The sequence below is a fragment of the Rhinolophus ferrumequinum genome, chromosome 17 (assembly GCF_004115265.2).
Source record: "Rhinolophus ferrumequinum isolate MPI-CBG mRhiFer1 chromosome 17, mRhiFer1_v1.p, whole genome shotgun sequence".
NCBI lineage: Eukaryota > Metazoa > Chordata > Mammalia > Chiroptera > Rhinolophidae > Rhinolophus > Rhinolophus ferrumequinum.
The window spans coordinates 7,060,991-7,074,049 of record NC_046300.1 but is presented as its reverse complement, the minus strand read 5'-3'; the positions used below and the strand labels follow the sequence as shown (position 1 = coordinate 7,074,049).

Sequence of the window (13,059 nt, the reverse complement as noted above, 5' to 3'; positions counted from 1 at the left end):
TTAATCAGTTTAATTCAAAGTTGAGACCTGTTGAAAGAACTCCATAGTATTTATGACCATGGCCTTCGCATTGAAGAGGCTGTGCAACTGTAATGCCAAAGCAGGACCCTCTGTTCTCTGATTCTGCTGTGGGTTATGAACTCTTGTATTTCTTCAGAAGTATTTTATTTTATTTATGTCATGAAGTCAAAGGTCAGAGTGACTCAATGTTCCATGACCTGCGTGTTTTTGTAGCCTGAGCAGTAAATTTATCTCCTTACAAGGCTGGGTTAATTAAAACTACACTGCCTGTCTCTGGCAATTGTCAGAAAAGGATATTCTGTTTCTTATTTTATTCCTAAGGCTTTTTTTTTTTAACTCCCATGTTCCCGCCAAATTTGGTGAGTGTGACACAACCCAGGCGCGTCCCTGGAACACGTAGATGTGGCTACACAGGAGCCGATGTGGTGGGAGGTCCATGGGCCTCGGGCCCAGAGAGCCACCGAGGGGCTCCTCCCTCTGATACAACTCCAGACAGTCTGAGGATGGACATGAAGCCGCGGCAGCACCTCACTGTCTTAACATTCAAGTGTCAATTTAAATGTCACCCACAGAGAGCTTTTCCTGACCTCTCCCCTTCTGAAGCTCCCTGTACTCAGGGCCTATTCCCTTGCTCCATTTTTATTTCTCATACAGCTTCATCCGAAAGGATGTATTAATGTGTATACTAGTGTTTTACCGCCTTGCCCAGTGACATATAAACTGGAAGAGCAGCGTCTGCCTCCTCCCCGTGTCCACTAAGCATCCAGGACAGTGTCTGACACGCGTACACATTTGATAAACACATCCTGTGGGAAGAGATTGCGGGCTCATCACTCACACAGCTCCCCGCAGCCCTGTCCTGAAAGGCAGACTCTCAGCCTCCCCTTGCAACTTGACTTTTTTGGGTTTTGTCTCAGAAGTTCCAAAGGGCTCCTGATGAGGCATCTCTCCCAGGCCGCTCTCCACACAAAGTGCCCAGAATACAACAGCCTTTCTGCCTTTAAAAAAAAAGAAAATAGCTGCTTCCTACAAGAGTTGAGCAGTTTTGAACATTTTTTCATGCCAGGCCTTAGGCTAAAACTCTTCATCAAATCCAGCATTTTCTAGCTGGACTGCCACAGATCCATCCCCACGAGGGCTAGGATCCATTGTCAAGATTTCCTGAGTAAAACTTTGCTCGCTCTATAAATATTTAACTGGAACCTAAAATATTAATGTCCTTCTACATACTCCAGGGAGAAAGCAAATTGCCAGAGCCTCAGGTGGTCCCGCAATGCCAGCCAGCCTTGGCAGGCGTGGTGGCCGCCCGCATTTGCACGCCTCGTTCACTGCCACATTAAAGGCCTCGTGCTTCACCTAGAGGCGGTGCCACTCCGGTGCCAGGTGAGCCCCTGGCCTGGCCGTTCTGGAGCAGGGAGACTCTTTGGCAAAGCCTTTGTATCCACTTGATCGCTAACAGCTCACAAGTCCCCAGATGAGGTGGGTGCTACCAGCACATTCCCGGGTGCAAACGTGAGGGGCACGGGCCCCAGGTTGTCTGTCACCTTCCTCCTGGTCTTCTGGTCCCCTGGGACGCTTCCCTAGGATTGGAAGTGGAGGGTCCAGGACAGTGCCAGGGAGCCAGAGCAGGTGGGTCCTGAGGTAGCTCCCCTATTCCTCTAGTGAGGGGAGCAGGAGGCAAGGGAGGGGGAAGCCTGAGGGCCCGAGATGAGAAGACAGGCCTCCGTGCCCTATTGTGCTGGCTAGAGCCACACAGAGACAGAGGCTTACGAAGCAGAAGGGCGCCCAGAGCTCACCTGGCGAGAGTTCAGACACTGGTCTAGACCCATGTGTCTAGACAGCAATGGCCAGAATGTGGGACACACTGCAATCCTCACTGCGCTGGGCCGGGTCTCCGTTTCCCGCCCATGGCCATCCTAACTGTCCTTTGAACGAATTGTTGCTCTGCTCTCAGGCCTCAGCTCTGTGGCCTGGGCGGTTCACTCACCTCCTTTCCTATCCCTTATTCCCCAGCTCCCCCACCAGCCCACAAGCCTCGCCTCAGCGCTTCTACAGACCTGGCTCCTGCCTGAAGTGTCACTATAAAGCCTACCACTCTGCATAAAGAGCTGATTTCTAGTGGCTTCAGCATCGACACTAGTGGGATACAGGCAGGGGCCTAAAGGGACCCGCTTCTCACATGCCTTGTGCTGTGGCTTGAATTCGCAGTTTGTGACTAGCAGGTTCCAGTGCTCTTATTTATTCTTGGCACTGCCTTGTTTCTATTTTGATTCTGCTAATCCAAATTGCAGTTTGGTGTTTCCACGGAAACAATTCAGTGGTTGGCTTGCCAGGATGAACTGCAGTGGGGAGAGAACCGAATGACGTAAAACAGTTTTAGTTCCTCAGTTATGATATTAGCGTCTCCCAGGGAAGTCTTTGGTCCCAGCACCCTGCAAACCTGGGGAAGTTTTATTAAAATAAATGTTTCAGTCTCCTGTTACCCCTTTGGCTAATCCCGGAGACCCAGTCCCCGAGCCCTGGCTTTGCGCGGAGGAACACACATCTGCCCGCTGCACTGATGCAGGTGACAAAGGCAGGAAGGTCTCCTTGGGGCACCTGCAGAGAGGGGAGTAGGTGGCAGCAGGGAAATGACGCTCCTTACTGACCTGGGACTGGCACGCCAGAAGCACAGGGCTCACCTGCTTTACCGAACAGCTGTGTTTCTACAGAGAGGCAAGGCTGTCCTTCCAGGGCTCGGGATAAATTGCCCCTGTGGTAAATCTGAACTTTCACATAAAAATCTGTCTGTGAGGCCAGGGAGAGGCTGAACCCTCCCTCCTCCCCACCCCTACACCAGGCTTGGCCCTTGTTCCCAAGGGCTACCCCAAAAGTTCCTCTTTTCAGTCTTCTAGAAGTAGATCCCATTCCCAGCAGACACACCTTCTGCAAAGTGCCTGGAAGGAGCAGGAACTGAGTTCCCAGAAACAGCTTTGTGAGACCTGAGCTTCTGGCCCCTCAGGGATGGGCGACTCCCTTGTCAGGTCCCCTGAGCCCTCCTGTGGCGGGGCCCTGGCCTCTGCCCCAGTCCCTGGACACTTAAGGTCACCTGGTGAGGGATTCCCGTGGCTGGTTCACAGAAGTGAGGATTTAAAACAAATTATTTCTTCTTTCTGCAGAAGTCAAACATGTCCATTGCAAATTAAAAAATACAGGAAAAAAAGAAAACTAAAGCCCCCCCTTGTCCTGTCCATGACAATTTCCTGCACGTGTGCTCATACACACATTTTTCACCAACTTGGGATCAATTGCATTTTAAAAAACAAATACACTGTAAATTTTGGAATAACTTCAGATTTGCAGGAAAGCTGCAAAGATAGTGAGTTTGTATATACCTTCACCCAGCTTTCCTAATGTTAATCTTACATAACTGGCAGATTTGTCAAAACTAAAAACTAACAAATACATTAACTAAATTCTAGCCTTTATTTAGATTTCACCAGTCTTTCCGTAATGTGCTTTCTGTTCCAGGATGCAATCCAGAATGTCAACACTGCATTTAGTCATTGTGTCACCTTCAGTTTTGAGTCTTTCCTTGTTTTCCATGACCTTGACAGTCGGAGTACGGGCCAGGGTCCTGTAGAATATCTCCCAATCTGCGTTTGCCTGACGTTTGTCTCATTAGACTGGGGATGTGAGTTTTTGGTAAGAACAGCACAGAGAGGTACAGCACCCTTCTCACCGCATCCTGTCAGGGCAGGGGTGGGTGACACCCAGGGGACACTACGGTGGAGTTCACCTTCAGGCTTCTTCGTGTAAATCTGTTTTCCCCTTTCGCTACTCTATTCCGGGGAAGTCAGTCACTAGGTCTAGCTTCCCTTCCATCCTGAGGGTGGGGAGGGGGTGGGTTTTAAGCTCCACCTCCGCTGTGGGAGAGTATTCACGGCAACACATATTATTTGGAACACACTGTTATGAGACCTGGTGTTTGGAAGATCAAGTAGCCTGCCATCTCTCCATCCAGACAGCCCTTTCTCCATCTGAGCAGGGCAGTGGAGGATGCTGGGAGCATTTCTTCTCACTTGTTCCTGTCCTTCCTGCTCAGGAAGAAGAAACAGACACCCCACTCCACAGGTTGTGAGTTCCTACTGAGGGTGCTGCCCTGCAGGGGCTGAGTGTCAGGGGGCCGGGAGGGGCCTTGGGTTGGCCTAGTCCTGCCCTCCGCCCCAAGCAGGGGAAGCCCCCCCCCACAAAGTGGCCAGGGCTAGTTCTCAGGCTGTGGGCAGGTGCCTGGCCTTGCCCCCCTAAGGAGTGGGTGTGCAGTCTCCACCTGTGAGCTCAGAGGAATCACCTGACCTGTGGTGAAGGGGTGTCGCCGGCTCTACAGCCTGCCCTTTGCTGAGGTCACTAGCTTAAAAGATGGCCAGGAGATGGTGGGTGGTGAGGCTCGGCCACTGGGCATTCCTCCCCAGCCCTTTGGTTTGCTTGGGCTGTGGGTCTTCCAATCCGCCCGGGGACACTCAGCCTCCTCAGCCCCATCCCCCCATGAGTCCAGCAGGTGGCAGTTCCCTGAGAGTCAGTTTCAAGGCATCAAACCTTGCCGAACAGCTTATTAGGTTTCCTGAAAGAACATCATGGTTTTAAGCGATTTATCCAAATAATTTCTGATGAGATGCTTTCTTTTCAGGGGTGGGGCTGGAGCCAGCCCTAAGCTCTGGGGGCTATGCCGACCTCCGGAGGGCAGGGGCCCGGCCCCTCCCTCACTCCCCACCTGTCTTGCCCCAGCAGGGGCTGCCAGGGCCTCCAGGCCTGGAGTGGGACGGAGGAGGCTCAGACATTAAGGTGGAGGGGCAGGACCTGTGCTTCCCTTTCCCTCCCCACCTCCCTCAACTGAGGACCCAGGTGTCTGATGTGGGGTGTGGTGGGGAGGCCTCATGGGAATGTCCTGTCAGGAGGGGACCAAGGATGCTGCCAGCCCCTCTGACACAACCAAGAGGGAAGGGGCAGGAATGCGGGGGTTGGTCTGAACATGAGGAGGGCATGGGGCCCACGCAGGAAGAAGGCAGCCCTGTGTGCGAAGTTATAAGGAGCGGGAAGCACGCGAGGGTGGCAGCGGGCCTGAGGCCAGGGCCCTTCTGAGCCCCGGGCCCTCCAAGCGGCTGAGCTGGCCGGAAAGCGGCTGGCCCACTAAACCACCTGGTGTGGCCACTGTACCTTTTCGGGTGCTCGTGGAAAAGAACACCAAAGAGACAGGGCCGAGGCCCATGGTTTGCACCTGCCTTGAGTACTGGGTATATTGAACATCAATCAAAAAAAAAAAACAGATGTCACGAAAAATGAAAAAAAAATCAACCGTAAGAAACATTTCAAAGCCAACAGAATTTAAAAAAAGGTCTCTCAGCTCAAAAGGGACAAGACTGCAAGTTACCAAGCGTGTGGTAATTCAGGGACTGTCAACCCTTTGAAAAACGTGGCCTCTGTTGACAACTGTGCAGATGCTTTTAATGTCAGCCTCCGCCTCCTGCTGCAAAGAATCAAAGCTAAAGCCACTGTCCTTACTCGATTTGGTATTTAAAAGACGTCATCAGATTGTAGTCCTCTTCCAAATCCAGAACTGTCTCGATGACACTGTGATCGTCGAAAGCCTGCCTGAGGCTGCCAGCGTGGGCCTCAGAGGCCGTCTGCGGGCGCTCGTCCATGAGCAGGGCCCAGGCTTCCTCCTTGAAGGGCAAATCTTCACCGCGACCACACACATGGTTCAACTGGTTTTCAAATTCTAGTTTTCCAGCTAATTCTTCAATAGTTCGGATGCTTGTATGGTCTTAAAAATAAGAACATTTGGCATTACAATTCCAGTGAGAGCTGCCCAAAGACATTTCAAGCACAAGGTAAAACCCAGGAATGGGTGGCCACTCCCCTGGGATTGTGCAAAGCCGGGGCAGGCAGGCTGCCAGAGCCAGTGACAAATACTAAGGTGGCTCTGGCACTTATTGAGTCCCAACCAACTGCCAGGCCCCTGAGGTGTGAGAGGGAGCATAGAGAGATGCACACGGCTCTCAGGGAGCTCCCTGCCCCGCACACCAGACAAGACAGTGTGAAAAAGGGGGTTTTTTAGAGTAATCAGAATGTGCCTGACACTGGCTAGGGCCGAGGAAGATGGTGAGCAGAGGAGTGGCGACCTTAGTTCACCTGCAGAGGCTGCTAGAGGAGACTCAATCCACTAAAGCAGCGGGCTGGTAGGGGTCTTGCTTTGTGGTCTAGGGCATGTACCTCCCCTCACCAGGCCTCCCTTTCATCCCCTGTAACCTGGAGGCCCTTCAGAGCCCTGAACTAGGAACTGTTTGCCACTCTGTGACGGGAGTCCCTGCAAATAGGGCACACGTAATATACACACACAGAATATACACAGGCGTGTGTACAAAAACATGTCTGACCAGATGTAGAGCACTACGTCAAGTCTCTGGGTGGTGAAATTACAGCAGAGCTGCTGGCTTCTTACCTTTCTTTTAACCTTATGTTACCCACCCCAGCTGGACTGCTCTCCCTCCGTCTTTGCCTCTGTCCTGTTTCCTTCAGCTCTAAGCTCAACCACCAAGTCCTGGAGGCCGCGTTCCCTGCCTCCAGGGATCACTGTAACTAGACATTTCTGAAGTGACTCCAGCAGGCTTGCAGCTCCATGAGCTCTATGCACAGAACCGGCCATGAGCAAAACAAGCCTACCAAGTACATGGGTGAGAAAGTGTCACAGGACACTTGCTAATGCAGGGGCCTGTGTGAAGGACCGATCCTCCCAGGAAGAGGATGGGCCGGCCTGCTGTACTCACCGATCATTTCAAGCACGTCCCCTGTGACCTCTTGGCCAGAATTGCTGAGTGGTACGTTTGAGTCAACCTTCAAATCTTTCTCCGTATCCTTCCTGCAGCCCCCAGGTGAAAAGAAAAAGGTGGGGAATTAGGTCCTCTTTCAAGGAATTATTGAAGGGGAGCGCAGTGCTAGCTAATCTTAAAGACAAAAATGTCCTGGTAACTTTGTCATTTGTGATTAGAGGACAAGTGGCAGCTGCTCACTCAGTGAGTAATGGCATCATTGTAATGACCGGTGAGCATCACAGACTAAGGGTTAATGTCTCTGAACACCGGTATAACTATTTGTAGAGTTCAACCAGTTAAATGGCTTCTTCATTCTCTGCCCATAGGGCAGCCAAGATGGCAGGAACTTGAAGTTTCATTCCATACAGTTATCCTTGCCCTAAATCAAGGTGCTGGGCGCCAGGCAGTTTGAAGCTACCTGTGAGAAAAGGTCTAGGGGAGACCTTAACCCCAGCTAGTAGAAAAAGCTCCGGGCAAGGGGAGGGAGCAGAGACAAGGATGAAACGAACCATCCATTCAGTCTGTTCCCAATGTGGCCAAGTCACCAGAACTAAGGATTTTGTTTTTGTGGTATAAAAAATAAGGTGGCTTTAAAAATCAGGTTCTTGAGCATTCAGCACTCCTTTGGTACTGCAAAGCGCTTTCCCGGACTGGCTGGACATCCAGGCCTCCTCGCCCCCCCCCCCCCCCATGCATGCTTTCTGGGCCAGAATCTGAAGTCTCTGAACTTCTAAATATAGTCGTAGAGCTCCCAAAGGCAGGCAGGAGCAGTGTTAGGGACTCAATTAGGATCTTCAACAATTTGTTCAGAAACGAGGCCCCCCTAATGGTAGCTATGAAACTTATCAAATTGGAATCACCTCAGACCGTCTTTTCTCCAGTTGTCCCCATCGCCTGCCGCCCTCCAAAACTGTCTTTCAGGTGCCAAAATGCAGGGATGCAGCAATACGTTTTCCTTGCTGGTAAGAGGTTTTCTTTGGGGGCACAAAGCATGTGGCTTTGCACTCATTGGAGCAGGGTTTGGTGCAAAGGAAGGGCTCTCGTTCTCGGGAGTACACGGGACAGGAGCGAAAGGAGCAGGAGATGAGCAGGCTGCCAGCGGGTGCCTCGGGCAGAGCAGCCCGCGCACCGGGCGGCGGAAGGAGAGGGGCGCGGTGTCGGGCTCCAGCCACGACCGGCCAGGGGACTCCTGGGAATCGCTGACTCCTTCAAAGGCCCGATCGATGGCTGCAGTCAGCTCTTTCCTGCATCTTCTCAGTTTTTCAGACATTTTCCCTAAAAGCGACCATGTCTTTATTATGTAATACGTTGGAAATGTACAGACCAACACGAGAATAACGCTAGGGCAAGGTAGTAAACCACTCCCAAATGGGGCATTTGAGCTTGATCACGCTACAGGCCGGGAAGCAGGGGACCCCATACTCCCGGCATTTTCCCCGTGTGGGCGGCAGGAACCCGCGATCCCGCAGGAGCCCGGGGACACCCGGCCCCGCCCTTGCCCTGCCTCCCTGTGGGGCCCATCCAGCCGCAGCCCCTCGGCTCTCAGGCCGCCTTACTCTGGACCGCACCGCACCAGGCCCTCGCTCCCTCGTCCTCAACGAAACAGCGTGGCCACACCGCAGCCACCACCCGCCCCCGCCCCCGCCCCCACCAACGGTCACTGCCCCATCGAGCGTGCGCGAGCCGCAGACCAGCGGCCCCAACCGCAGCTCAGGTTAAAGGTCAAAAAAAAAAAAAAATCTGGACAGTTTTTTAAACCCACGTGGAGGGGAAACACCGGTTCCCACACAGAGGCGGTGGGGACTTGAGCTCCGGGTCACGACGACAAAGGCCAGTGGGGGTGGGGTAAAGTGACCCAAGGGACCTTGGCAGGGGTGGGAAAGGCAGGGGTGGGGAGGCCTACCAGAGGTCATGGAAGGGAAAGACTGGTACCTCACTTCTCAGCAAAAGTCGGCAAGATAGGGAGCCCTTACTAGGCTTGACAAACTCCCAAGAAGGTTCCAGGTTTCAAGCCAACATGGAGAGAAAGCGGTGGATGGGCCAAGGTACTCAACAGTTTTGTGTACAACTCTTGTGATTGCTAATGAAAGTTCCACATAGTATCCAGCTGTCTCAATTAATCAAGGATGGCGGGGGACATAACGGAACTGCGAGATTCCACAGAGATGGATGGGCAGATGACCCTCACACCAAATAATCTTCATTTCATTAGGGGTAGCTGGAAATTCAAAGACGACTCAAAGGGAAACAGAAATGGGCTTCAGTGGCCAATTTTTAGGGAATCATAAACCCATCACAGGGCACAGCAAGGGAGAAGGGGACATCAAGTTTACTTGAGGCCTGGTTTACCATGGGCAGACTACTGGGTTGACCAGTAATTGGCACCAGAAGCAGAAATCCAGGAGCTCAGTGCAGCCTGCAGCAGGTCTCGTCCTCATGGCCACACCAGACTCAGTGTGTTCCTTTCCAGTCTTTGGAACCCATCAGACACACCACTGGGTGCCCCCTGCCCAACCCCCACTCTGTAGCTCTACAGGTTTTATAGCAATTTTTCACCATCTGTTTAAAAAGAAGAATAACTCAGCCTCTTGACATAACCCTTCTGAGCAAACAGGGTCTTTTTTTTTTTTCTTTCTTCTGCTCATAAAAGAAGGGAATTTCCTTATCTGGTTTTTAAACCAGACACTAGTCTCCAGAGGGTCAAAGATGTCCCCGGGGGGATTACACTGGTGCTGCGGGTGGTGGGTCAGAGGCAGCGTCAGCGTCAGTTGGTGTCCATGCTACAAGCCTCGTCATCCCCCAGGCCCTGCTGTGCGCTGCTCCGCCCTGTCCCTCCATCAGAGGGCCCGGGAAAACTGGTGCGTGAAGGCGTCTTATACAACTCATCATCTCGACGCTGGTAAAACAGCACGTAAGCTGCTTTTGTCTAAAACACAAAAGAGGAAAAGTGCATTCACTGGTTGGAAAAAAATCACCCATTCTTCCCAGTTTTTTCTCACTGTTCAAAACACACCCCTTGAGAGGTGTGTTTTGCCTGTGCGTCCACACACACAGGCAGCCGGAAGGCCCTTCCACCTGAGGCTACTCGTGCTGACCCTGCCCGAGACGGAGTTGGGCAGGGCGGGTGCCCTGTGGAGGGTACCAGAAGGAATGGCAGCCAACTCTTTCTCTACCCACTGGTCCCACTGTCACATCAGGATGACTAAACAACCAACTGGCCTGGAGACTTCCGGCTTTAATCCATCAAGTAAAGAGAAGGACACAGATATCAGGGCCTACTCACCACTATCTGATCTTCAGAGGCCAGGGACACATTGCTGTCATCAAAGTAATACCACTTCCCGTTCAGTTTGTTCTTCGCATATGCAGTGTCTGCCAAAAACAATACTTTAACAGTCACCAGAGAATTAATCTGGCTAGCCTATTAGGCTTGCACTAACCAATAACAACACTCCAAAAATATGAAGCAAAACAAAGACCCTGAAATTAAAAGTAATTTACAGCTTGCCTTAACAACCCAAAGATAACTCACATGCCCTTCTAAAATGTTCCTTCTCTTAGGCTTGAAAAATGGATTGTCAGGGACCAATGCTTTAAACTGTAATTTTGGGAAATGAATTAAAAAACAAACAGAGAAATCCCGATCGATTTTCAAGATGGCCATGAACAATAATCCAGAGCCGGGGGATCCATAAAAGTTGCTGAGATGTTAAGATTTAAGCAAAACAATCGCTCTCCTCTCAAAAGAACACGCCAAGTCAAACTCCCCCATTGTCCAGGCGGGGGCTACTCCTGCCTCTTGAGGGACTCACTGGGCATGTGGGTTTGCAGAGTTGGGATGTGGGCAGACGACTTCAATTTATCTTTCTCTAAAACAGTGAGTCAAGAGTCTGCACCAGTGCCTCACGATCCAAACTCCCCACAGCCAACACTTCCTGTCTTCATTTCCGTTTCCAAGCAGGATGTGTTTACACTAGCAATCCCACAGCAGTGTCCAATGCCTGCTCCACCCTGCTCCAAACTCTAAGAATGACAGTCTAGTGGAGGTGTGGTTTCCAGTCTCCACCTGCCATGTGATTACCCCATTCCTCACTAGGGTGCCTAGTGCAAAGGGTAGGGAAGAGCAAAGGGAAGGTGGCACACGGTGCCGAGCGCCTGTCCCCACTGTGTCTGCTCGGCCTAACAGTGACGGGGGATCTCAATCTGGGAGACCCAACTGTGGACCCAACGTGGGCCCTCACGCAACAAGCCTAACCTCATGGATGAGAAAACTGAAGCATATGGAGACTAAGAAACATGCCCAAGTGGTTTGTTTAAATGCTAAAATGGCAATTAAAAATAAGTGCATCTGACCAGCAAGCACGGACACACTATCAGTCAATCTGGGGAGAAAAAAGGTGTCAAAGAGTAAAGTAGCTGTAGCATGTGATGTGATCAGAGATTGCTAACCACCACTCCAGTAGAGCCCCCATTTTCAAACAGACACAATTTTTATTTTCCAGCCACTCCTCAAACTAGATGTAGCCCTGTGACCAGGTTACAGCCACTGCAATGTCTGTACAAGAGCCAAGGGGACTTCTGGGAGGTCTGCTTTAAAGGGGAGGTCCTGCTCTTTTTTCCCTTTCTTCTGATGGCATAGAATGTAGATCTGAGGGCTGGAGACTGAGCAGCCATCTGGAGCCAGTAGGTGACACAGTAAGAACAGAGGAGTAGGACAGCAGATTGTTGGGCCAACAGAAGCAGCTTACCAGTATAGGGGAGAAGGAGAGGGTTCGGGGCAATTCCGTAATCCACTGTGAGCATAAATGGAGCTGACACCTCCCGTGGCATCACCTTTTGGGGCCCTAACATTGGCTGTGGTGGCAGCTGGCACAGTGCTGATGCAGTAGAGGAGACATGAGGAAACAGCTCCTCATTTCAACGTTACTAACACCTTTCCGTAAGCAGGTAACAAAATGTACTAGATCTGTCTGTCTTCATTATAAAAGTAAACATACACTACACAGAAATTTTGAAAAATAAAAATGAGCAAAGAGAAAAGAGTAAAATTAACATTTTGGTGTCTCTACTCTTAAGCTTCCCCACCCCCAATCGGTTTCTTTGCTTTTTGTTTTAACATAGTTGTGATACTACCTTCTGTAATGACGTAAGTGTGTGTAGTTTTCACTTAACAAATCACCGGCGTTTGCCCACATTAATTTCACTTTGCAATGGCTGTGAGCTCTTCCATCAAGTGAATGGAGAGTAGTGCCAACTCTTAATCACCAATGCTGTGACTAATTTTTCATTGCTATAAATAAGTGAGTATCTTTGTGCATAAAGCTTTGCCCAATGTCAAGTCATTTCTTAGGATAATTCCCAGAGGTAGGATTACTGGATTAAAGAATATGAAAACCACAAAAGCTCTTTAATGAAAGGGCAGCAGAATGGAAGAGGCCGAGGCCCGTGGAGTTGTGAGTGCAGTGCTCGGGGCACAGGGAGAGGCTGGTGAGAGGTGCCTGGCTGAGGGCATTTCAAGATCTCAGAAGGAAGCAGATGCCAGTACTTACAGTGGCCAACCCCCATGGCTCCATAATGATTGGACACGGCAATGAGGTCATACACATACGGCCTTGCTGACAGGTCACAGACAAACTCGGACATGTTCAGACCTCTGAGCACAAAACACAAAAACAGCCCTTAAATACGTTCAACTCAGAGAAAGTTGGAGTAACGCAGCAACCCCTTTTATGCAACAGGCTAGAACACAGTGAGGCGCTCAAACACCAGCTGCTGGAGGAATGAACAAACCATGACAGGAGGGGCCCAGGGTCAGAAGTCCTGTTCTGACCACTGACAAGTTCAGGTTAGAAAAGAGAGGAGGCCTTCTGGGTAACTCCCACCTCAGACCACATGGTGACGGCTGCATAACTATGTAGAAATGGCTGCTACTCTCAAAATTACGATTGGTGCCATAAAAATTTAAGCTAAATATGAAAACAGGCCCCAGAAACATTCTCCCAATATTTTATTTTGAAATTTTCAAACATACAAAAGAAGTCAAAAGAATTGTACAAGACTTACGTACCCACTCCCTACATACTCCCGCTTACCAGTCTATACTTAGATAGATACATGCACGTATCCACCTCCCCACAAAGCACTTTAAAAACTGCACTTCATGGAGGAATGCCTCTCTTGGTGCCTTACT

At 50.7% G+C, this 13,059-nt stretch overlaps 2 protein-coding genes across 4 annotated transcripts in view; both read right to left on the bottom strand.

Moving 5' to 3' along the window:
• Positions 1-5,252: 5,252 nt before the first annotated feature.
• C17H3orf62 (chromosome 17 C3orf62 homolog) lies at positions 5,253-8,939 on the bottom strand. 2 transcript variants are annotated; one of them, XM_033131743.1, is made up of 4 exons: positions 8,802-8,939; positions 7,730-8,144; positions 6,825-6,916; positions 5,253-5,821 (listed from the first exon to the last, which is right to left on the bottom strand). In XM_033131743.1, exons 2-4 carry the CDS (start codon positions 8,137-8,139, stop codon positions 5,556-5,558), a joined length of 768 nt encoding a protein of 255 aa, XP_032987634.1. In that variant the 5' UTR covers positions 8,140-8,144; positions 8,802-8,939; the 3' UTR covers positions 5,253-5,555. The 2 variants fall into 2 exon arrangements, with proteins under 2 accessions (XP_032987634.1, XP_032987633.1); XM_033131742.1 differs by having other exon boundaries at positions 8,773-8,919.
• A 178-nt stretch (positions 8,940-9,117) lies between these two features.
• Positions 9,118-13,059, bottom strand: part of USP4 (ubiquitin specific peptidase 4) — a 38,989-nt gene continuing 35,047 nt past the window's right edge. The window contains exons 20-22 of one of the 2 annotated variants that reach the window (XM_033131726.1): positions 12,419-12,522; positions 10,153-10,241; positions 9,118-9,795 (exon numbers count right to left, since the gene is read on the bottom strand). In XM_033131726.1, the coding sequence (XP_032987617.1) occupies positions 9,634-9,795; positions 10,153-10,241; positions 12,419-12,522 (355 nt within the window). In that variant the 3' untranslated portion in view covers positions 9,118-9,633. The remainder of the gene's footprint in view (positions 9,796-10,152; positions 10,242-12,418; positions 12,523-13,059) is intronic. The other variant, XM_033131727.1, reaches the window with a different exon arrangement.